A 26,346-nucleotide genomic window follows, 5' to 3' on the forward strand; every position below is an offset into this window, starting at 1 on the left:
TACAATGAACACTAATGAAGCAGCCAGGGTCTCCACACATTCAAATTCAAGGACTTTCCAGAGGCCAATTCCCTCAAATCCAAGGAGCCAACATGGCATCATGTGAGAGAGAGATCAGTGGTAATAAGTGTTACAACGCTGAGGTTTATAATGAGAAGTAGCAGCTTTACAGAAGCTCACAGACGATTCAAAAGAGAGTCGTGACGTGAATGTATGAACCCTTCTCAATTGTGCTGCGTTGAGTAAAGAAAATTATCAAAAGAACCTCAATTTCTATTCTTGCACAAAATATGTAAATTTAGGCACTTTCAATGACCCATGTCTATTTATGCCCATTTTCAAAAACATTCAAGGGGCTGTGAGGTGAGTAGTACTCACCTCACAGCCTAAGCACCAGGTATACTCTCACTCACTAACCCTGCTCCCCTCTCTCCCCCTCTCAGGATAATGTAACTCCTCCCCTCTCTCCCTCTCTCAGGATAATGTAACTCCTCCCCTCTCTCCCCCTCTCAGGATAATGTAACTCCTCCCCCTCTCTCAGGATAATGTAACTCCTCCCCTCTCTCAGGATAATGTAACTCCTCCCTCCTCTGCATAGTGTAACTCCTCCCCTCTCTCCCCCTCTCAGGATAATGTAACTCCTCCCCCTCTCTCAGGATAATGTTACTCCTCCCCTCTCTCCCCCTCAGAATAATGTAACTCATCCCCTCTCACCCCATCTCTCAGGATAACTCCTCCCCTCTCTCCCCCTCTCAGGATAATGTAACTCCTCCCCTCTCAGGGAACTCTAACCCCTCCCCTCTCAGGATAATGCAACTCCTCCCCTCCCTCCCCCTCTCAGGAAACTGTAACTCCTCCCCTCTCAGGATAATGTAGCTCCTCCTCTCTCAGGATAATGTAGCTCCTCCCCTCTCAGGATAATGTAACTCCTCCCCTCTCAGGAAACTGTAACTCCTTCCCTCTCAGGATAATGTAACTCCTTCCCTCTCAGGATAATGTAACTCCTCCCCTCTCAGGGAACTCTAACCCCTCCCCTCTCAGGATAATGCAACTCCTCCCCTCCCTCCCCCTCTCAGGAAACTGTAACTCCTCCCCTCTCAGGATAATGTAGCTCCTCCTCTCTCAGGATAATGTAGCTCCTCCCATCTCAGGATAATGTAACTCCTCCCCTCTCTCAGGAAACTGTAACTCCTTCCTTCTCAGGATAATGTAACTCCTCCCCACTCAGGATAACTCCTGTAACTCCTCCCCTCTCAGGATAATGTAACATTATGATTATATTGAAATACATCTGTGCCAGGCACATTGCAGAATGCACTGAAAGTAACTCGATCACCGTCAAGAGATACAGTAACCAAATCCAATCCAAAGCAATGAAGATATGATCATGGGATTATCTGTCAAGGTTAATATGAACCCATGATCCAGAGATTAGGTTTATTCATGAACTACCTGCACGGATTACGCACCTATTGTACGCCCATCTGCTCCCCAAGCCAAGGGACTGGAAGCTGAACGTGATAACCACTGACCTGATTTTAGAACACTTTTTTTTTCCAACTGCTACATTTGTCCCTCGATACAATTGGAATGTGCTGTGCTCTGTGAAGGAAAACTGAAGAGAAGCCAGTGGCATATTTGAAGTGATAAAGGAGTTACACAGAGGACATGACGCAGAGTGGGCTCCTCTCGCTCTGACTAGCTTTGTAATCCTGTTTGATCCATACATTCTCTCTGTGATCTAGGGATGAATAATCCTCAGAGAGTGTCTATGTGAGAGCAACGGAGTGAATGATGGGGAGAGAGAGAGAGAGAGAGGGAAACCAAAGAGCAAGAAGGAGAGAAGAGAGAGTAGGGTTGTGCGATGTCATGAAAATACCCATCGTGATTGTTTTACAGTGAAACATCGTTTTGGAGGATGGCATCGTCGCGGGTGGGGGGAATAATTAATTATTTATTAAGTCGCTGCGTTGCTGTAATTCCATTTGGCTAGCCGCTGCAATGCGTTCACGTTAACAACACAGGACAGCTGAGCTCTATGACACCAGCGGGCTTGGATAGGCTATTAGCCTCTGCTCTGTGCTACAGCACAGAGCCAGGCGACTGAAGTGGCCAGTGGCTGTCACTACCAGCAATTTGAACGGCGCAAAACAAATAACGCTAACGTTACAGATCCTCACCAACAACGTGTGTGTGTTGAATTTAACTAGCTGGCAGAAAACTGACTGAATTACTGGCTGATGTAACGTTAGATTTGCGTGGGCTTTTGAACCTAGAGAGAGTTTAGGATAAATGGCTAGAGAAACGCAGCTGCCGTATCTAGTATGGAGCGACTCCAACTTAGTGAGTTAAATTCACAGTTGAAGACTTGTACTCACTTTGGGTTGAAAACAGGAAAGAACGTGAAGTTTCTTCTTTGTCTTAAAAAGTTTTCACAATACAGCAGACTTCTCACGCGCTGGGGACGCCCCGGCAACATTAAACAATCGCACCCAGTTCAGAGAAGCAGTGGAGCTGAGGAGGGGGAGGAGGAGGGGAGTGGAGGCTTCCCTGAACTGAACTGGGCGTGCTTGTTTAATGCCGCCGGCGCGTCCCCCGCGCGTCACGGTAAGTGGACTTGGCCTTTTTTATTATTAAAACGGCACAATTTTAATTCGAACAGATAATTAATTACGATGATCCGATGTAGAAGGCTCAGAGGTCGATGGGGGGTCGGCCCATCACGATGGTCGATGCCATCGTCCATCGTGCCAACCCTAAGAGAGAGAGAGAGAAATATTGAGCCAATGCGGGCAGAGAGGCTGGTCTGCCTGCAGGGGGCGATGGTTTCCTCTCTCATCATTCAGGCGTTTTTCAAAGCGGGCGTGAGGAGGGTGATATGGGAGCGATTGAGGCCCCGGCCCTGCCTGACGACTCTTTAATTAACAGGCTTAAAGTAAATGCTCTGCTCCCTATAATTGGATCAGAAGGAGAGATCTGCTATCAGCTAATTGGCTCGCTCGCACACATAAGGACTTATCAGATCTCACCCCTAGGTGGAGGAGTCCTGCAAAGTGTGGGGAGGGGTGGGGGGGTGGAGGTTAGCTGTGGAGTTTGCCAAGAAACTTTCCCCGGCAGCTTTTGAGCTTGGAGAAACTCTTCAGGCTTCACGGCCATGACACACACTGACACACAAACAGCATTCTGAGACTTCAGCTCTGTAAATTTGTTTTTACCATATTTACAAATCTGTTCTTTAACCCCTTATGCCGTCAAAATCAGATTGAACCAGATTTATCAGTCGATATTGGTTCTGTGGGGCGGGCATCCAATGCTTCAAAAAGCCATTTGGTGAAATGAGAGGAAACACAGCTCCGGATTGTACCAGTAGTTCTCTGTAGACAGGGTGTCTAGAGCAGTGGTTCTCAACTGGTCTAGGTTCACGACTAGGGCTGGGTTAAAAAAATCGATTCTCCGATTTTTAATCGATTTTTATTTTAATCCTCGATTATCGATTCATATGTCCAGAGATCGATTTTTATTTATTTAAAAATAATAATAATAATAAAAAATAAATAAAAACAGGCTAAAATATTATGCTGTGTGTGGTAGTTGAAACATAGTTTCAAGTTGACGTTTATTTATGTTTGTAGTTGAAACAAAAACATAAATACTGTAGGCTACATGAATGGAAATGTTTGATCATTAATATCTACTTTTAGAAATTATATAGGCTGAAATCAAATCACTCTGCATAATTGTGAAAGTGTCTTTATTGACAGATGAAAAGGCTGTTATTTACCCTTTGTCACCACCTGGTGAGTAAATATATGTGTAACTAAAACCATTAAAATTGACAACAGGTCTGCAACTTTTTCCCCCCATGTATCTACTTGGCTGGTTGGGAACCCCTGTGTTACATAACTGGACAGTCATGTAATTCAGGGTACAGCTCAAAAAACACGTTTTGGTATCACTAACCAAATCAATATTGAAATTGATCAAATCGGAATCAAATCGAATCGAAATTAATCGATTCGCAACCTTGTGAATCGGAATCTAATCGATTCTTGGAATTTGAACCAATACCCAGCTCTATTCACGACCCACATTTTGCCTAGTGATTAAGTCGCGACCCAAATGTCAGATTGCTCAAAGACTATGTTTTTTAAACAAGTTTAAACCGGTGATGCTCGCAGCAAGAATGACATGTTTGGCACCAATGTATGTCTTAAGCCTTCTAGTTTCAGAGGATACCAGTATCTTCCCTCTGGCTTTAAAGTGAGCTCACTACAGCCTGTGAAAGACAGCAATGTTGGCCGTGGACACCGGCGTTCTCAAAGAGTCTAACTTTTTTTTCATACACACACCCGCTCAAAACCCACTCAAAACGGCCCGCGACGCACGTTTGGGTCCCGAGCCACCAGTTGAGAACCCCTGGTCTAGAGAACGTGATGCCCACATACTGTAAAACCTGCTGTGCTGTGAAGGCTAACAAGGCTTTGTCATACTGCCGGTTACTCACTGAATGTTTTAAACCAGTGGTTCTCAACCTGTGGTACAGGTACCACTGGTGGTTCTCAGCCTGTGGTACAGGTACCACTGGTGGTTCTCAGCTGGTGGTTCTCAGCCTGTGGTACAGGTACCACTGGTGGTTCTCAGCTGGTGGTTCTCAGCCTGTGGTACAGGTTACCACTGGTGGTTCTCAACCTGTGGTACAGGTACCACTGGTGGTTCTCAGCTGGTGGTTCTCAGTCTGTGGTACAGGTTACCACTGGTGGTACAGGGTACCACTGGTGGTTTGCAGGGCTCCATCTCTCTCATACTTTCATATGGTGGTCATTTCTGAGGCGGTACCGTTTGGTGTAAAAAGCTTGAGAACCACTGTTTTAAACAATGAAAATGGACGGACAAAGCCATCTTTATTTCGTCACATGACACCAACAACACATGCATGCAGCCACACACACACACATACAACCATGCTGGTGAAATTCAGTCTCTGCTTGTTTAACGCTGACAAGGCACGTCCTTCCTCCTCCGAGCAGCCAGGGGCAGTAGACAGCGTACAGACGAGGCACGTCCTTCCTGTGAGGAGCAGCCAGGAGCAGTAGACAGCGTACAGACGAGGCACGTCCTTCCTGCGAGGAGCAGCCAGGAGCAGTGGGCAGCTTTGAGCTACATTATAATGACAGCGCCCCCTGCCAGGGAGCATCTTCATCGTTGTCGCCGCTGGTCAGGTGGCCATCTTCTTGCATGTTTTAATGTGGGGGGGGGTTCATATTGGAGGAAACCGCGGGGGGGCACGGGAGAGCATGCAAACTCCACACAGAAAGGCCCTTTTCACGAGATAGCCCACCTGGACACCAGGCACCGAATAATAAACCAGGTTTGAATAAATGCTTGAATAAGTCGGTGGACCAATTCAGCTTGAAACCATCAGTTGTGTCCTGCCTGCTGCTGCTCCTCCACCCAGCAGAAGAGGAGCTGTTTGGAGAGAGCCCTGCTCCATCCAGGACATCATGACAGAAGAAAGAGCTTCGCTGAATGAATGAAAGCGTGGCGTGCCTCCTCTACCTGGCAGGAAACACTCCTTCCAGGCAGGAAAGAGCAGGTTGCCACAGCATGACTCAAAAGGACTGCTACCATATCAAACTCTTTAAGCAGTGAACATGTGTGAGAAGCTGAACCCCCCCCCCCAGTCCCCCTGCTGGTTGAGGAGCAGAGCGCAGGCAGCCACAGACATAATGGAGCTCTCCAGGCGATAAGCAGCTGACTGATAAAGGCTCGTTTAGCATCGGCCTCTCATGATTACTCACAGTGTGTACGTGCATCCATGTGGATCTGCACCGCATATACCATTCATCTGTTGGGAGGAGGAGCAGCCGGTGTGCGTGTGTGTGTGTGTGTGTGTGTGTGTGTGTGTGTGTGTGTGTGTGTGTGTGTGTGTGTGTGTGTGTGTGTGTGTGTGTCCACTCACACAAGGCCCAGAGATTGAGTTGAGAGAGATTTAGTGGAGAGAGAGAGAGAGAGAGAGAGAAGAGAGGTTGAGTAGAGGGAGAGATGGACAGAGGGAGACAGATGCACCTATAGTACAGTATACACACACACAGAGAGAGCAGGTGGGAGGGGAGGGGAGAGGGGTGGAGAGAGATGCACACACAGACACCTTGGCCACACATACTGTGGCAGAGTAGAATATCATCGTCTCTAGTCACTCTCAATGAAACCCGTCAAATGAAGCCCTTTGTTTACACTGAGAATCAGATCATCTGCGTGCTAAGCTAACGTAACATGACAGACATGCGAGCTGTGGAAAAACACCAACACATGCACCGTCAATGAAAACAGCCCAGGTTAAGACACTAGAAGAGACAAGCAAAATGCTTAGATCAGGCTGCTGAAGGCAAACTGGACACAGAAAGAAAGCTGTCCCTTACCTGAACGGCTTGAACGTTAGTAGACATCTTCTGACCATTATTTTAGCGTCGGTGCAGCTGCCAGTGATCATTTCCCAAAACGAGCGCCCCTGGCTGCCATCGTGCTGCTTATCCTCCGGACCTGCTGCAACTTCAGCCAGACAAACATCTCACCTGCGTCCCATCCAGGTGGACACGGAAGCAATTAAGTCCGTGTTCTGATTAACGGTGCTCCGGGAGAAATGCGCAGGGTTTCAGTCAGTCAGCGTCCTCTCCATACATGGAAGAAAATGTTTAGAAAGCGTTATTCCGTCCTCAGGCAAAACTAGTGAACTCGCTGCTGCAGGTTGTGTCGACGTTGGAGCTCCAAAAATGACGTTGTCAAACATGTGGTCAAAATATGTGTAGTCCGAAATCTACACTTTCTCTGTGAAGGGTGTCGGGGAGAGGAGAGCTACAGGAGCGTTTTAACTTCACAGCTGCTGAACCAAAGCCACTGCCAGCGAAAGTGTGGCAAGGCAGCGTGTTGCCTCCTATTCATTTATGTCACTAGTGTCAAGTTAGCCAGAGTGAAATACAAAACTTCCGATTCCAACTTTCAAAATAAAAGCCCGATTTACGAACATACTTCTATCTATCTAATTTATCTATCTGTATTCCTGTCTGTCTGTCTCGTCTGTCTGTCGTAGCCTATATCACAGCATATAACAAGATAAGATAAGATAAAATAAGATAAGATAAGATAACAGACTGTAAGATAAGATAGGATAAAAGATTAAACTTAAATAATTCCAAATGTTAAACTGGGACATTGCAGCAGCAAATATTAACAGAATACAGCAAAGGAAATAGAATATAGCAAAAGAGGGTAGCATAGTCTAACTCTATTGCATATTGAAAATGTGCAAAATAACAGCATAATTCAGATGAACTACTTCAGACAAAGAAAATAATGTTTTTTTTAAAGTGAATGCAGCAAAATAATTCATAAAAACACCTGTATACAATGTGGCAAATCATGGTGTAGCTTGTGCAAACATTTGCTCTTATTCACATCTATAGGTCTAAAAAAAATCAACTCAGTGTCAAGTCATACTTTTATTTTCGAGACAAAATCTGTTAATTTCCGGTCTTGTCCCTGGTTTCCTCTGTGCGGCTTTACGCGGTCCAGCAAGCGGAGTGTTTGACACAGACACCGGCGGTTTCGTCTCGAGCCTCCTCAGCCAAACTCACTTCCAAGCCACCAAGGTCATTTAGTGGCTTCAAGTTCCGGGTGGTCCCCAGTAAAATCACAAACAGTGACGTGTTGGGAGATGTTTCAGAATGGCTGGTCCTGGTTTGCTCACAGGTTTCTATTATGTCCCCACTGACTGTAGGCTAATCATTATCATCTTATCTGTAGGCGGGTAAACAAGTCTGGTCAGAACCACAATAAATATTTTCAGATGGGCCTTCTTGGAACACAGATATTTGGGCAGTACTGTACTGTTTTAGAACAGCACCGCAGTGTATGTCAGCACCACGGACAGCGACTGTGCTCTGCCTCCCTGTTTAGGAGGCAACAGCGGCACCCAGCGGCCAGTATTATCATTACAGGGCAACAGGACGTCAAACTAAATTTACAAATTACAAGCAAACGTCATACTCATACATTTACATTTAAAACAAGTAACAATAAGACATCACAAGACAAAAAAAAGATAAGAATAAAGGGCAGAAGCGCATAATAGCGTGTGTGTGTGTGTGTGTGTGTGTGTGTGTGTGTGTGTGTGTGTGTGTGTGTGTGTGTGTGTGTGTGTGTGTGTGTGTGTGTGTGTTAGTGTTTATGATTTGATTTGATTGGACAATATAATACAAACTACATCATAGCTTTAAAAAAAATGACAAGGATGGCACAATAAAGACCCTGATTTATTTCCATTGTGGTTCTTGATCTTCTGGCAGTGAAGATGGCCAAGGTCCGAATGGCCATGCAGGCAGTCTCAAACAATAAAACTGGCCACTAATAGCTACGAATAATAAAACTGGGCAGATTTCAATAACATTACAGCTGAGCAAAGAACAAACAACAATACCAATACCAATAACAACAACAACACTGCGACTCACACATTCTTTTTAGCAGGCTACCATTCTTATGCCTTTAAGTTGTCCAAAAGCCCAGGTTTTGACATAAAAAAAGATGCTGTAGCCTACTTTTTATATGCAAAACCTTTTATATATGTTCCAATGCACCAAGAACATTTATGTTGGTTTTAAACCTCAGCAGGCACAGGTCAGCAATGTGATGTGTACATACATGGAAGTGGTCTTTGAGGTACTCGGGAGCTCTGTTGATATATATATATTATGGACCACCCTTAGCTGCAGTTGAACTGAGCTGGCTTCCAGTTGGCCACTGCTGTAACACCATGCTGCCATCTACATTATATACAGTAGCTTTTCAGAATACATTTTGCTCTTGCATGGAAAAAAAAAAGAAAGATTTATTTTCAGGGATGCACAATATCGGCACATGATTGGTATCGGCCGATAAAGGATTTAAAATGAAATATCAGCGTCACCTGTCATTTCTGCCCATATGACAAGCCAATAAAATTACACTTAGTAATTGTAAAAAAAATGTAGTAATTATGCCCAAATGCTTGATGCTTGACTAAATGCTTGCAGGAACTGTACATCTGACAAATTAGAAAGAAATGTAGATACATTTGGATGCATTTTTGCCTATTTCTGCCATAATTCCACGTGGTCCCACAATTCACAACTCATAACTAACTCCTCACCTGATGTGTAGGAAGTCAGACTGGCTTTTTATTGGGTTGTTACTTTCAAAGTCGTTCCTCTCCTCGGCTGAGAGAGGAGGCGGCGGCGGGAATCTGATAAGAAGTTTGTGAGGCAGATAAAAGAAGTTGTGAAGCGGCAGAAACAGATTTGTCCCCGCTCTCCTGCTCTCCTCCTCCTCCCTGCGTCCTCTCCTCCTCCTCCCTGCGTCCTCTCCTTCCTCTGACCATAGATGGATAGTGCTCCGCTTCTGCTTAAGTCATCCATCCTGTGGGAAAATGTGTTACTGTAGGCATAAGTAACAAAAGTTATCTCTCTGTCTGTCTGTCTCTCTCTCTCTCTCTCCTCCCACAGCTCTCTGGTCTCTATGTATGTGCATAGGTGCATTTCTCTCCCTCGGTCATCCCTGCTCTCTCTCTCTGTCTCTCTCTCTTTCTGGGAGCATGTGTTGAACAACCACGAGAAGCCCTTACAGTCTGCATAGGGTTTGATGCAGAATATTCTCATGCTGTAGCTTTTGTGCTGCTTTTGGATCTCTTGTGTTCTTTTAATATTTAACACTGTGATGACAAAGCGACGGTTCCTGCCTGGGATCCTTCACAATAAAAGCATCTTGGGTGGTCAGAGCTCATTATCATGTCCTCTGCAAGGTTCAAGAAACACTGTGTCCATGCTGCAGAAAGATCTTTACAACCATTTTGCTTAGCTTGACAAGCTGACATGACATCAATCAATACAGAATGGATTAGTGTCCTATCTGATGGCTAGAGCAGGTTGGCAGGCAGCTGTGTACATTATCATAAATACAGCAGGCCTATATATAATAATATACAGTGCCAGTTTCACTTTAAAGCAATATGCAAGCTTTTGACATTAAGATCACAATAAACTGCATGTATTACACATTTTCAGTCTGTGTCTGTGTGTTCATGCCTAAATACGTGTTAGTCTGTGTCTGTGTGTTCATGCCATGTTCATGCCTAAATACCTGCTGGCCTTTCAATGGTGGAAAACAAGAAAAAGCACAATGGAGCTAGATACGCATCAGAATGTGTGATCATGTGCATTGCTGTGCTTGTAGTATCTATTGTAGCTTTATGGATGCCTGTTGAAGGCAGACAACTTATCTATTGTAGCTTTATGGATGGCTGCTGAAGGCAGACAGCTTATCCAGATGTTGTAGCTTTATCGATGCCTGCTCAAGGCAGACAGCTTATCCAGATGTTGTAGCTTTATCGATGCCTGCTCAAGGCAGACAGCTTATCCAGATGTTGTAGCTTTATGGATGTCTGCTGAAGGCAGCTTATCCAGATGTTGTAGCTTTATGGATGCCTGTTGAAGGCAGACAGCTTATCTATTGAAGCTTTATCGATGCCTGCTCAAGGCAGACAGCTTATCCAGATGTTGTAGCTTTATGGATGCCTGCTGAAGGCAGACAGTTTATCCAGATGTTGTAGCTTTATGGATGCCTGCTCAAGGCAGACAGCTTATCTATTGTAGCTTTATGGATGCCTGCTGAAGGCAGACAGCTTATCTATTGAAGCTTTATGGATGCCTGCTGAAGGCAGCTTATCCAGATGTTGTAGCTTTATGGATGCCTGCTGAAGGCAGCTTATCCAGATGTTGTAGCTTTATGGATGCCTGCTGAAGGCAGCTTATCCAGATGTTGTAGCTTTATGGATGCCTGCTGAAGGCAGCTTATCCAGATGTTGTAGCTTTATGGATGCCTGCTGAAGGCAGCTTATCCAGATGTTGTAGCTTTATGGATGCCTGCTGAAGGCAGCTTATCCAGATGTTGTAGCTTTATCGATGCCTGTTCAAGGCAGCTTATCCAGATGTTGTAGCTTTATGGATGCCTGCTGAAGGCAGTTTATCCAGATGTTGTAGCTTTATGGATGTCTGCTGAAGGCAGCTTATCCAGATGTTGTAGCTTTATGGATGCCTGCTGAAGGCAGACAACTTATCCAGATGTTGTAGCTTTATGGATGCCTGCTGAAGGCAGCTTATCCAGATGGTGTAGCTTTATGGCTGCCTGCTGAAGACAGCTTATCCAGATGTTGTAGCTTTATGGATGCCTGCTGAAGGCAGCTTATCCAGATGTTGTAGCTTTATGGATGCCTGTTCAAGGCAGCTTATCCAGATGTTGTAGCTTTATGGATGCCTGCTGAAGGCAGCTTATCCAGATGTTGTAGCTTTATGGATGCCTGCTGAAGGCAGCTTATCCAGATGTTGTAGCTTTATGGATGCCTGCTCAAGGCAGCTTATCCAGATGTTGTAGCTTTATGGATGCCTGCTGAAGGCAGCTTATCCAGATGTTGTAGCTTTATGGCTGCCTGCTCAAGGCAGCTTATCCAGATGTTGTTGCTTTATGGATGCCTGCTCAAGGCAGCTTATCCAGATGTTGTAGCTTTATGGATGCCTGCTGAAGGCAGCTTATCCAGATGTTGTAGCTTTATGGATGCCTGCTCAAGGCAGCTTATCCAGATGTTGTTGCTTTATGGCTGCCTGCTCAAGGCAGCTTATCCAGATGTTGTTGCTTTATGGCTGCCTGCTCAAGGCAGCTTATCCAGATGTTGTAGCTTTATGGCTGCCTGCTCAAGGCAGCTTATCCAGATGTTGTAGCTTTATGGATGCCTGCTGAAGGCAGCTTATCCAGATGTTGTAGCTTTATGGATGCCTGCTCAAGGCAGCTTATCCAGATGTTGTTGCTTTATGGCTGCCTGCTCAAGGCAGCTTATCCAGATGTTGTTGCTTTATGGCTGCCTGCTCAAGGCAGCTTATCCAGATGTTGTAGCTTTATGGCTGCCTGCTCAAGGCAGCTTATCCAGATGTTGTAGCTTTATGGCTGCCTGCAAGGCAGCTTATCCAGATGTTGTAGCTTTATGGATGCCTGTTCAAGGCAGCTTATCCAGATGTTGTTGCTTTATGGATGCCTGTTCAAGGCAGCTTATCCAGATGTTGTTGCTTTATGGATGCCTGTTCAAGGCAGCTTATCCAGATGTTGTTGCTTTATGGATGCCTGTTCAAGGCAGCTTATCCAGATGATGTAGCTTCATGGCTGCCTGCTCAAGGCAGCTTATCCAGATGATGTAGCTTTATGGCTGCCTAATGTTTTTGTTATTCAAGCCTAACCCAAACCATAACAAGTTATTAAAGATTCATTTGCATTTAACGTTGGAAGGCGGTTTTCAAATTAACCTCTGTTTTGATTGAAATTTACGTTGAGACTGTAGGTTTGCAGAAACGTAAAATGCCACGTTTTAGAAGCGTAAAAGGTGACATCGACGTTGAGATGGGACTTATCTGTGGATTGCAGAAACATACAATGCCAATTGGATTGTTCATAAGTGTGAGAGCTGAAGTCTCAAGCCTTTGGCTCCCTATTCCCCGTGTACAACAGAGTGCTCTTTAAACTCCACTGATTTCTACTACACTAGTGTGTGTGTGTGTGTGTGTGTGTGTGTGTGTGTGTGTGTGTGTGTGTGTGTGTGTGTGTGTCTGTGTGTGTGTGTGTGTGTGTGTGTGTGTGTGTGTGTGTGTGTGTGTGTGTTCGTGCGCACGTGCATGCGTGCATGCATGAGCGTTTTACACAGTCACACACACAATCACACACACACACACACACACACACACACACGTGCACACACACACGCGCGCACACACACACACACACACACACACACACACACACACACACACACACGTACACACACACAAGGTGTAAAAAAAGAAAGAAATTCCATGTTTGCCCAATGGACTCCCACTGATAGAGCAGAACTATTCCCACAGAGAGGGACAGGCTGCGTGGGAGGTGGGCTGTCAGTCAAATCCACTTGTGCCGGGCTAAGCGACGCATGAAGGCAGTTTGAGATTTCACTGTCATCTCCAGTTTGGGTCCTGCACTGCACATCTCCCCCTTCTGCCTCCATTTCTGCTCCAATGCACCACAGACTCCAAAGACTGCTGTCATCTGTGCTGGGACTGAAAATGACTACAGACCACGCTTGGTTTAACCGAGCGAATAAGGTGGTCTGGAGCTGGAGCTGGAGCTGGAGCCCCTCTCTATTTCTTAGAGCTAATTCATGGCAGGGTCACTTTCAATTTGCAGTGTTTGTACATCACTGCTCAACTATGTGAGTGAAATCTGTAACATCTGCTGCTGTTGATCAGTCTGACAGTGACACAACACACAATAGAGACACAACATGTATGTTCTACAGTACGCTCATGAGACATGAAAGAAAACTACATTCAGTTTATTATATATATATATATATATATAATATATATATATATAAATATTACATATATATATATATATATATTACATATATATATATATATATATATATATATATATATATATATATATATATATATATATATATATATATATATATATATATATATATATATATATATATATAATAAAGTCTCTTGGATGGTGGATAATGAATTGCAGTGGAATTTCTTTCAAAAATTCAATGCATTCATGTTTTATTGAACGTCCCATGTTGAGGACATTAGGACAATTTTCATGTGAAAAGACCTCCAGGAGGCCTCGTCCTCTAGACGCTTCTCCCCCAAAAGGCTCCACCCCTTGGGGCATCGTTTGTGATCGTTACCGTCTTAATTATCCTCCGCTGATGCCGCCTCATCTGAACTCTCAGCAGCATCCTCTACTGTAACCTGTCCCATTTCATCCTCATCATGTGAAATCAGATGAAATCATCATCCCTCAAGAATACTGAGCATTTTCTCTCCTGCTTAGTCAATGGGGTGGGTCCTAAAAACAGGCATCAGGCAAAAAGTATGTCCTGTTGTCCTCCTACAAGTCGTCCCATCTAGGGACTGGCATTGCAAACTAGCCCTGGGCTATACATGCTTTGGTACAACACATCATAGGTTTATTGACACTTTACGTTGTGAACACTATATGTACGTGTACCTGTCCCTATTCAAATAAACAAATACATGAAATGAAAGTACTTAAGATTTAGCAACGTCCGTAGCTTGTTACAATTGTTATAAATGTGTCAAACCTGCATGCATTTACAAACTACAAATGGTACTAAGCATAAAACAACAAGTTTCAGCGATAAAATTTGATCAGGTTTAGTACCTTGTCCACCTTTGTGTCGGGAGTGGCCGTAGAAGGATTTGGTGGAGATTGCAGCCATCTTGTTTTTTCCACAGCAATTAGTGCAATGTGCAACTACTACCACAAAATTGCAGAAGTGTCTACAAACCACAAACGAGGCCAACAGGTCAAAGTTCAGCAGGATGTAGTATTACGGTGTAGAAACGCCAAAATGTAACGTCCTCGCAGAGACCCCGGGGGACTCAGGAAGGTATACGAGTGTCTCAGCAATACTCTTTGAATCTAAATGACAATGAAAGAAAGTCACACCATCCTGATCCACCTGCCCCGACTGCATTTACATGCATGTGATATTCCGTCCCTGGTCTTCACTCTGAACATGTCAGTGTGTTGAGATCATGTTGTTTACATGCAGTCAGTTGTGTGCGCTGTGATTAATGGCGGGGGCGCGCTGCACAGCGGTTAGCTCGATCCCAGCCTCTATTTCACCACCGTGATTGATTTTCAACACCAGGCCGATTCTGAATAGACGTGTAACGGATGGATAGATGTGTAACGGATGGCTGCTGCTACTGTAATCTTCTCACGCGACTCGCGAGGGGGTGAAGAGCTCCATCTCGTGCCTCGCAATCTTGGTGCTGCAGAGCTTCGAGATGATCACTTCACACGTGTTTTGATCTCCACATCTTGAACTTTATGGACCAATCTGAGAACCAAACAGGCTAATAAGAGTAACGTGCAAAGCATAGCAGTTTGATGAATGGTTGCAGAATTGATTAATAATGAATAGTCTTCTGGCGTTATATCTAACATGGCGGCGGTGGGCGTGCCCGTACGTGAGTTACGTCAATCGAATAAGGTCTATATCGCACAGAGTCATTCTGCCGTTTGAGACATTGGGAAACAGCTAGAAAGCGCCGAAGCCGGTGAAACACGCATGCATACACACACGCACGCACGCACACACACACGCACGCACACACAGTGCCAGAGAGAGGGGAGAAGGGGCGAAGTATAGGGTCCGACCTGCGCAAACCTGCACTGCTTACTTCAACACCTGCGGGTGATTTTCTGAAGAATGTCCACTATGCATTGGGAGGTTTATTCACTTGGAAAGTGAAAAGTCTTTTCCACAAAATATACAACCATTTGTGCTATAAAAGGTCCAAACGTCTTTGACGTAATAAGCGTCTCTGACTGGAAACGATTTAAGCAGGCTAAGTATGGGAAATGCATTGAAGGCCACAAAATAAATGATGCTCTGGATGAAAAGCTGTTGGTCTATAAAGGGACAATAGCATGGCATTGATTTTCCCGGCAAAGGTCAAAGCCACTTCCTCTCTGCACGAGGCATTTTATGGGAACAAAGCGCGAGAGGAGTCCGCCCAAACAAAGGCGATTGTAATGGAGTGATTTAATATGCTCTATGAAAGGCAGGGTGCTGTACCTGAGACAGCAACATCACAGCGAGAGGAAACTCTAGACTCCCATCACGTATACCTATCTCGTATCGGTGTCACACACGCCCGTGGCAGACAATCTAATTTAATTTTCTCCGGGTGCGAGGACAGACTTCAGGGAGAGGAAAGGCGTGTCATTGTGATCACTGTGCGCTTGTGATGTGCCGACTGTAAATAGAGACGGAAAATAGCAATAATGACATGTAGAGGGAATAATACATCTGCAGGAGACATTACCACATTACCACATTATCTTTTGCATTCTCCTTCAAAGTACTGCATTCGGCAACTTTGAACATTGGCGGCCCCAAATGGCAGCAAGAGGCAACTGATTGAGTTTTCAAGACTTCGTTACCCGCACATCATGCGGTGTGGCCATGTCTTGTTATTGGCTGTAGGGGTGGAAATGGAGACGTTTTGATGAGTCACTTCCTGTGTGGAGAACATACCCAAAGTAAGAATGCGATTGGACGAAGCCACACAGGGTCTCAATGCCCATTCGGTTGTCAAGACCGACGACAGACGTTCACCCCGCGTCACCTCCGGGGGGGCCAAGCGGCACCGCTCCTCATTCGCCTCATTCAAAACAACTATGGCGGATCCCGTGAATCTTTTTAGATAATCTTTTTACAAATATTTTTTTAACTTATAACAGAACTTTTTATAGATAATCTGTTTAGACTTGGCGCCAAACTTTGTTTTTCTACGTACTTTCTCCGAATTGTAACGTACCTTATTAACTGCAGCCATTTCCTCTTCTCTTTCTCATCACAAGGAAAGCGGTAGAATGACAGTTGAATTGTTTTTTTAGTCTCGGATCTATTCCAACAATGAGGGACACAGCACTGCGGCATATTGACAATGCAGAGAGGCTTGGACTCATAAAGTCGTATTGTCGTCACAGCTTAACAAGAGAAGCTTTCAGTGTTGTGCAACATTGTCTTTTGCAGCATCTGTACATGATTAAAAAGCTGTACTGTCAGTGTGCATTCAAGCTGAAGTAGTGTACAGTGTGTTGGCATTACAGACGTCATTCATGGTTGCGAGTTCTATTCCTCTCCTCCCAGTCTAGCATTCTCAATCGTTGCCTTCCAGCAAGATAAATGGCTGCACTAACAGTTCAATCTAACTCCAAAGCTCCTCTTGAGTTTGATGCTGATTTGAACGGACTCCTCTGGCTCTCTTTGGCGTCACGGCTCCAGGAACCATAGAGACGAGGCCAGGACAGAAAGGAAGACGTGGATGAATAGTAAATGGAGTGGATTTATATAGTGCTTTTCTAGTCTGGCGACCACTCAAAGTGCTTTACACATGCCTACATTCAACCATCGTACACGCACATGCATACCCCGATGGCAGCGAGCTACAGCCATCGGGAACAATTTGGGGTTCAGTATCTTGCCCAAGGACACTTCGACATGCAGACTGGAGGAGCCTGGGATCGAACCACTGAACTTCTACTCTACCTCCTGAGCCACAGCGGCCCACAATAAACTTCCTCTTGACTATTTACACCCTCTTTGTTTTTGGGGTTTTGTTCTTCCTCTCCTCCCTCGCCCCCTGCTCTCCCCCTGCTCTCCCCCTGCTCTCCCCCCTCGCCCCCTGCTCTCCCCCCTCGCCCCCTGCTCGCCCCCTGCTCTCCCCCTGCTCTCCCCCTCGCCCCCTGCTCTCCCCCTGCTCTCCCCCCTCGCCCCCTGCTCTCCCCCTCGCCCCCTGCTCTCCCCCTGCTCTCCCCCTGCTCTCCCCCTGCTCGCCCCCTGCTCTCCCCCTGCTCGCCCCCTGCTCTCCCCCTGCTCTCCCCCTGCTCTCCCCCTGCTCTCCTCCCTCGCCCCCTGCTCTCCCCCTGCTCTCCCCCTGCTCTCCCCCTGCTCGCCCCCTGCTCTCCCCCTGCTCTCCCCCTGCTCTCCCCCTGCTCTCCCTAACAAAGACGGGCTAATTGGGAGTCTGGAGTCAGAGCGTGACAAACAAAGAACAACAATCTATTACCTCTGAATTGTAAGTGAAAACAGACCCCTGAGTTAATTGCTAATCGTTAATCATCCCGTTCACTTCCAGCGACAGTACCCGTTCGCTTTATCGCCTGTCGTCCCACCGACTCTTCATACCGATTACAGCGCCTCCCTCTGGACGGGGGGAGAAAGAGGCGGAGCCGATGAGCGGAGCGCTTCAGGGCAAATGGAGGTCTGAGGGAAATCGATGGCGGGGACAGAGAATAGACAGGAGCAGAGAACATAACAATAAGGGACATTGATTTATCGCTAATGAATGAGGGAAATGGCCAGCAGGTGGAGTGATTTGTCCCGGGCGCGGCGGGCGGGGCTTGATTGTGTGGCGTTGAAAGGCGATGGGGTGTTGAGTGACAGCACAGCTCGTCACCAGAGAGAGGCTATTTGCATTTTCATTACATCGGAGAGCGAGTGCCTTCGCCCCCGTGTGGGTCACACACACACACACACACGCACGCACACGCGCACGCACGCGCACGCGCGCACACACACACACACGCACACACACACACACACAGTGACACACGCACACACACACACAGTGACACACACACAGTGACACACACACACACACACACACACACACACACACACACACAGAGGGCCCGACCCTCTCCATCTCTGCAGTGTGTGAGTGACAGCTGGGTGACCCTGTGTGCGTCTGTGTGGCGTTTGGAAAGAGCAGGAAAAGATAACACACAGTGAGTGTGAGTGAGTGAGTGAGTGAGTGAGTGAGTGAGTGAGTGAGTGAGTGAGTGAGTGAGTGAGTGAGTGAGTGAGTGAGTGAGTGAGTGAGTAAAAGGCAGCAAATGAAGAAAGCAAACAAGACAGCTTATAGGAGTCTGGGCAATCTGCTATTGGTTGGTTTTTGTTCCAGGTGATGTCACCTTCTCTTGACTACAACTACTGACCTAAAAATATGGACAGAGCTATCCCATTGATTTTGGTCTCCCATTTGGAGTTGATTCGTTGGCCGTGGCCATCTTGATTCTTCGTCAGCAGAGTGGGTTGAATGGGGTTGAGTCCTTCCGCAACTCACGTGAGATGGAGGTTTCCCAGAGCCGCAGCTCCGCCTGCTATTGGTCCGTGATCGGCAAGCTGCATGATCACTGGACAGGCGATCTGTCAATCACCCCCTTTTCTATCATCTATTTTAGTCCAAACGGGCGAGTTATATAAAACATGACCCCCCTACAGTTGTTATGAAAAGGTGAAATTAGCTCTATAGACCAAAACCATGTTTTGCCCCCGACTGGAAAGATGTTTAATCACGTTACAAAGTCGGACATTTGAACACAGCCACTGTGGTCTTCCCGCCCGAAGGTGGCAAACAGAAAGAAGAGGAGTGATTGATCCTCACTTTCCACCTCATAGCGATAAAAAGACCAAATCAATACAAGTTGATAGAGGCTGCTGCTGTTGCACCAGCTCACTGTTAAACAGCGTGGGACAAGCTGATAGAGGCTGCTGTTGCACCAGCTCACTGTTAAACAGCGTGGGACAAGCTGATAGAGGCTGCTGTTGCACCAGCTCACTGTTAAACAGCGTGGGACAAGCTGATAGAGGCTGCTGCTGTTGCACCAGCTCACTGTTAAACAGCGTGGGGCAAGTTGATAGAGGCTGTTGCACCAGCTCACTGTTAAACAGCGTGGGACAAGCTGATAGAGGCTGCTGCTGTTGCACCAGCTCACTGTTAAACAGCGTGGGACAAGTTGATAGAGGCTGCTGTTGCACCAGCTCACTGTTAAACAGCGTGGGACAAGCTGATAGAGGCTGCTGCTGCACCAGCTTACTGTTAAACAGCATGGGACAAGTTAGGCTGCTGCTGTTGCACCAGCTCACCGTTAAACAGCATGGGACAAGTTAGGCTGCTGCTGTTGCACCAGCTCACCGTTAAACAGCATGGGACAAGTTAGGCTGCTGCTGTTGCACCAGCTCACTGTTAAACAGCGTGGGATGGAGGCAAGAGACAGACAAACAGATAAATACATAAGATAAATATGTATTTCTCTGGCTTCTACCATCATTCCCTCAAACGGACAGGGGGACGACCGCTTACCAATTTCCAACCTGGTGCTATATTTTGACCAGTCTGCACAACACTGTTCCTCCAATAATTGTCTAGCAGGGTAGCGACGGTGTCCTAAATAGGACAAATGGTGTGAGTGCTGGACGCAGGCAGTGATGTGTGTGTGTTGTGATGTGTGTGTGTGTGTGTGTGTGTGTGTGTGTGTGTGTGTGTGTGTGTGTGTGTGTGTGTGTGTGTGTGTGTGTGTGTGTGTGTGTGTGTGTGTGTGTGTGTGTGTGTGTGTGTGTGTGTGTGTGTGTGTGTGTGTGTGTGTGTGTGTGTGTGTGTGGTGCCATGGCGGGTAAGAGGTTGTAGAGCCGGAGTGATTAAAGCAATGAATCACCGGTGGGGAGGTCTCGGGCACTGGCGTCATGTCGCACGCAAGCTGGCAACACAGAGCAGAGCGGGGCATGCAGCAGCAGCAGCCCTAACGACCAGTGAATGAAGTGTGTGTGTGTGTGTGTGTGTGTGTGTGTGTGTGAGAGAGAGAGAGAGAGAGAGAGAGAGAGAGAGAGCGAGAGAGGACGTGTTTCAATGTGGACACGTTCTCTCTCGCTCTGAGGGTGTTTGCACAACACTGTACAAATGGTGTCCAATTTCGCTCTCGTTCTCCGGTTGCGGACACAGGACTCATAAATCTATAGTGGATCTGTGTGTAGGGCAAATAAACTATGGGGGGGGGGGGGAGGGGGGATGAACTATCAACTTGTCAAACTAGCAAAAAATAAAATAAAATAAAATATGCATGAAATGTTTGACTGAAAATACTTGGGAGAAGAAGTTTGGGCTTATTTACAGGTAAACGGTCTGATTCAGATTCAGATTGTTGCTGAGCAGATGCCTTCAAAAATTCACCTTGTGTCGTGAGGCAGCTGGAGTCGCCAGATCACGATGCCAGATATGAGCATGTGACTTGACGACTCCACCAGCGGTGTGTGGACCAATCAGCGTCCGAGGAAGGAGGAGGCGGTCCTCCTAAGTGGTTGAAGTTAACCCGTAATAGACGGTGATAGACAGATCGTTCATCCAATCACCTGCCAGGTATTTTTTGAAAGTGCCTGCCCCTTTTCCCCAAACACTTTCCAAGGACGCGTTCCCAGATGGTTCTGTGTAACAAATCATCCGGCATCTCAGGTTATTCAAAAATGCTAAATCCTTCCCAAAAACACGACAACTAGAACCGGAACTATAAGAATCCAGGATAGAACACGGGCCAGGCCATGTTCACATTACAGGCAAATCTGATTTGCTGATAAAGTCATTAATCATCATTATCTTGATTGGTTTCCCAAATCTGATTTGGGAGTGTGTCCGCACTGCCACAAATCTGATTCTCAAGTCGGATCTGTGTGTCCAGACCTAAACAGCCTATCTGCATGGGTTGCTATTGTAGCGACGTGGGCGTCAGTAAATACGTACGTTGGTGACGTGGTTTTCCTGCGCAGAAGCATTTGATGACGAGTTGCGAATGACGTTCAAATCAGATTTGGTGGATCTGCGCGTCCGCACTCAAGTCACATCAGTCGAAAGCAGATTGGAAACTACCTCCATATGTGGTTTGGGACAAGTGACACAAATCAGACTTGGAGGGTCCAGACTCATAAAACCAATCTGGATAAAGTCATTAATAGGTGACTAAAGTTCACAAATCAGATTTGGCCTCCTAGTCTGAACATGGCCTTAGAGAGCGAGAAAGACAAGAGGATCTAGAGTGGAAACCAAGGCAGCTGGCCAACTTGACAGAACATTTGTCTTATTCCAGCAAGGCGTCAATGTCAATGTGAGCGAAACCCACAGGCTGTCATGGTCGGTAACTACCTCTCTACAACAGCAGAATACTTATGCCTGCTTTAACAGAGTGTAGCCTCCATAACAACAACACAAGCATCCAGCAACTCCCTGCAGACGAAGCAGGGAGCAACAACGTGCAGCAGAAGCCATTATCTGCTCCATCCTGCACCAGTGTTGCTGCACAGCTCCTCTTGGTGCAGCAGCAGTGGGACAAGTGAAACCGAGATGAATCAGCGCGGATTCCTCGTGAGTCCCGAGTGGTAGCGAGTGGATTGGTTAAACTCACTCCCCAGGTATAAAGGCATGTTAATCAGCTCCGCCAAGGGAGCTAGCTCTCTTGGCGTTGCGGTTAACATGTCGGACTCCCAAGCCGAAGGTCGGCGGTTCGTACCCACCCCTGGACAAGCCCTTAACATGGGTTGCTGCAAGTACCACCTACACAACGCCGTTACACAAGCATACAGTACATGGAATAAGTGTGACTATGCATTTGTGTTCATGCATTCAAACCCATGCTGCAGGTGTGTTGGTGTAAAACCAATTTAAATGGAAGAACCTCTCTGGTATTTGACCCTAACGCAAACCATAATGCTGTTGTTTTACGAAATGAAATTGGTCTCTTTGTAAAATAAATTAATTTGATTTAGGCATCTTATTATTACCAAATTAGTATTTAACCGCATGCCATCCTACTTCATTTAATAGTCATAACACCATTATATCAGTGTATATATAGTATTCTGTTACATCACCACATCTTGGTAGGAAAAACAGGTGATTATAATAAATGAGGAAAAATCATAAAATATCATATTGGTAGGGAATGCATGTGATATCATGGGAATACTATGGATCCCAAACTCTTTATCCTTTATCTTTTATTCAGTAGCAGCAAAATTCAGCTCAGAATAAAAGCAGTTGAGTGAGTAGATCCCACGCCAGGCGGGCACAGCGGGGGACGCCTGCAGAGCGAGTCGATCCCACGCAAGCGGGCACAGCGGGGGACGCCTGCAGAGCGAGCAGCAAGACTCAGTGATCACACGGTCTGTGACTCAGTCTGAATCAACAGCTGGGTCATATCCATCTGTTGATACACAGCCTAAAAGAAAAAATCTATATTTTATCCCAGCAAGGAGGAATATTAACACAGAGTGTGGGTGGATGTAGGCTACCACTGGGCGAAAAGGGCCAGAATCCAGAAATATGACGATTGGATATCTCTGAGATTCTCTAGAGAATACGCTATGTTGCATATTCTGAGTTTTGTTGATATGCGCCATTTCTGGTCAAGTATGTAGCTACTCAACATCGTGAGGACATACCAGATACATCTTATTTTTGTCATGTATGTGTTCCAAATATATCCAAAATATCCAAGCTCAATATTTTTTCTAGAATACCGGTCGAGTTTGTTTGTTACCATATCTGGTCAAATATGAATGAAAGATACCCGGTATATTTCATTTCGTTTCTTTGTTTTCTGCCAGCAGGAGGGGAATGAAATCATGAGCTTCGGGACATAAAGGGCAGAGTGGCATGTCTTTCTGGCTGGGCAGGCCCGCCCCGGCCCAGAGTGATATAGAAGAGAGAGTGGCGCCAACGGAAGTCCAAGATGCATGACTCACGTAGCTATAGTGTGTGCGGGGGAATAGTTCCAGGAAATACATGTTGAATGCATAAAATAAAGCTGATAATATACAATTTGATTGTTTAAACGTCTTACCCTTTCAAAAGTACATCACAACCCGGTCCATTCTGCTGCGACTCGACAGCGCTGCTTAATCCAGAACCTTACTTCTGGGAACGATTGCGAGGTAAAAAAAAAAAAAGTCCATTGGTGTGAGTGGAGATGACGCAACTCTTCTATCTCTATGGCTCTGGTCTGGCCTTGGCAGCCACTCGGCAGGCTATGATAAGGTTTATTGGTGACAACGAGTCCAGAGGGAGAGGGGATCAGAGAGGAGGAAGAGCTGTGAGCCGCTGCTGCCAACTTCCGTTTGGTCTTTTTACTGATCTTTACAAGGGTCAAAGTCAAAGTCGCACAACTCTGTGTGAAGCCACTTGGACACACGTAGTGGCAAACAACGCAGAAAGGCGTCTGTTGTTACGTCACGGAACTAGAAATCACCCCCCCCCCCCCTCATTTCCGTGCTCTATCCTTCCTGTTGTGTTAGGATGGTGGCCTGCGTTATACATGGCTGTAGTAATGACAGCGATAAAGCCCCAGTGGTTTGTTTCTATGCTGTCTCTACCGTCCGCAGACGTGAAGGGAGCGAGACTGAGGACTGACGTTTTTTCTTTCGTTTATTACAGGCATTAACGGCAGCATACAAACAACAACCCTGTTTTTTCTTTATTGCTGTCATCACCATCGCTATTTTGTAATAGACCTTAACGCAACAGAAAGGACAATAAGGCTGTTACTAGTTGTCAGCTGCAGCACTGCAATAGCCTTTTCTCTGGTCTCTCCAAAAAAGAACTTAAGCAACTCCAGCTCATTCAGAATGCTGCTGCTAGAGTTCTAACAAGGACTAAGAAAGCTGATCATATCACTCCAGTTCTTAAGTCCTTACACTGGTTGCCAGTGTGTCAGAGAATAGATTTTAAAATACTGTTACTAGTCTACAAATCACTTAACGGCCTAGGCCCAAAATACATAGCTGAATTGCTCCCACGCTACGAACCGTCTAGAACTCTTAGGTCAACAGGGTCCAGCTTATTAACTGTCCCTAGGATCAAATCAAATCATGGGAAGGCCGCATTCACCCACTATGCTTCTGCTAGCTGGAACAAACTGCCTGAAGACCTCAGATCTGCCCCAACCTTACTTACTTTTAAAAATAGACTAAAGACTTTTATGTTTACCGTCGCTTTTAACTGCTGACAGCTACTATGCAAACCCAATGAGTCCTCTATAAGTTTTTAGCTCTTTCTGCAACTGCTGCGCCTGTTGCTTAATGCACTTTTTATACTCTTTTTTAAAGTTTTGTTGTGATGCTTTTAAATGTCCATTTTATTCTCTTCTTTTCTTTTCTTTTCTTTTCCTGTCAACCATTTTATGTGAAGCACTTTGAATTGCCTCTGTGTATGAAATGTGCTATACAAATAAACTTGACTTGACTTGACTTGACTTGACTTAAAGACTTTTATGTTTACCGTCGCTTTTAACTGCTGACAGCAGTTTTTTAGGAGATGTGTGTGGCCTATAAAGGTTTGAGTCCAACTATTATAAAGGTTATGGGCATTTTTAACTGCTGCACCTGTTGCTTAATGCACCTTTTATGCTCTTTTTCTGTTGTGATGATTTTACATGTATATTTTATCCTCTTATTCTTTTATTTCCTCGTGTCAACCATTTTTTGTGAAGCACTTTGAATTGCCTCTGTGTATGAAATGTGCTATACAAATAAACTTGACTTGACTTGACTTGACTGTGCGTGCAGGACGGTATGTCAACAATATGACCGTGGCGACCGTGATGCTGCTGATCGAATACTATCTATAGATGTGATTTCAAGTTCGTATTATTTCCAACATAACTTGTATAATTTGAAGCTGTCACGTATTCGATTGATTTCCACCGAAGGCAAGTCATTTCAAAGTCTGTTGTTTTCAAAGCCACTTTCTTTCTGACTGAGGCTGAGGTTGTGGAACAGCGTGGGCGAAGAGGTCGCTGCACGACGCTCAAGTATAGGCTTTTATTCTGAAATAGAATATTAAAGCAGACGTGTGGAAAACAAAGAGATGACCCATGTGGGCAGAATCAACCTTTTCCAATATTTATCCTCCTCGAAATATTCTAAAAGATGGCTCAGAGGCAATATCAATACACATGAAGATTTCAGACGCTGTGATCGATGGTGCGCTCTGCGTATGACATGAGTAGGGATGTTAATGATTAATGAACAATCGATTAATCGATCATTAAGGATTTGATCGATCAAACTATATGTTAACCGATTAATCGACTATGTGCTATTTTATCATTTTTCTTTTCTTTTCTGAAATGATTTAACACCACAAGGGCAAAATGTAACTTTCACTGCTCATACAGAGGAAGAAGAAAGCCAAGCTAGCAGACACAAAGTCCAGGGTGGGAGAATTACACCCAAAAAGACAACAGTCATCATTGTAAACATTGTAATACAATGTTGAAATATCTCACGTCCACAATGACCGCTAAATGCAGGACGTTTAGTTGGTTGATCAACTTGTTGGGTCGGCCTAAAGACACGTGTAAAACCTTGCATTTTGTGTTTTTTATTTTGTATGTCAAAAGCAGTTTTTAATAATCGATTAAATGATCGTTAACCTGACCAATTAATCGATTAAGGAAATTGATAAAAAATTTGCATCATGAGACGCACTTAGAAAAGCTCCTGCATAGTCAGGCACTTGAGCTGTTTCAAGCGTCTTTTTCTGATGTTCTCTGAGATGAATGGAAGTTGGAATTTATTGATGCTCGATTAATCTCCCCTGACTTCTAAAATCCAGCCAGCGTTCCTACTATATTCTATGAGGAAAGTCAGGTCTTGTTTTAATGATCTTATGACATATGACATCCTAAGTGGCCGAACACACCAGACGCCAAAGCCGTGCCGAACTGAAGCTTGAAGCAGACATCAAGCTGATCTGACGCCAAAGCGGTCACACCAGAAACACTCTCTTTTCCTCAGCGGCCGGCTCGGAGCTGCTGCTGCTCTGGCCCCTCCCACCCCTCACAGGCCCCTCCCACCCC

General features: G+C 45.5%; 1 protein-coding gene across 1 annotated transcript in view; it reads right to left on the reverse strand.

The window, feature by feature from the left end:
* LOC310794286 (alpha-1,6-mannosylglycoprotein 6-beta-N-acetylglucosaminyltransferase B-like) overlaps window positions 1-6,490 on the reverse strand; it is a gene marked incomplete at both ends in the record, with an annotated part of 214,368 nt that extends 207,878 nt beyond the window's left edge. Inside the window, one exon of the mRNA XM_083656256.1 lies at window positions 6,420-6,490. Coding sequence (XP_083512382.1) covers window positions 6,420-6,490 — 71 coding nt within the window. The remainder of the gene's footprint in view (window positions 1-6,419) is intronic.
* Window positions 6,491-26,346: the final 19,856 nt, after the last annotated feature.

The sequence above is a fragment of the Poromitra crassiceps genome, assembly GCF_964638095.1.
Source record: "Poromitra crassiceps genome assembly, chromosome: 19".
Lineage (NCBI taxonomy): Eukaryota > Metazoa > Chordata > Actinopteri > Beryciformes > Melamphaidae > Poromitra > Poromitra crassiceps.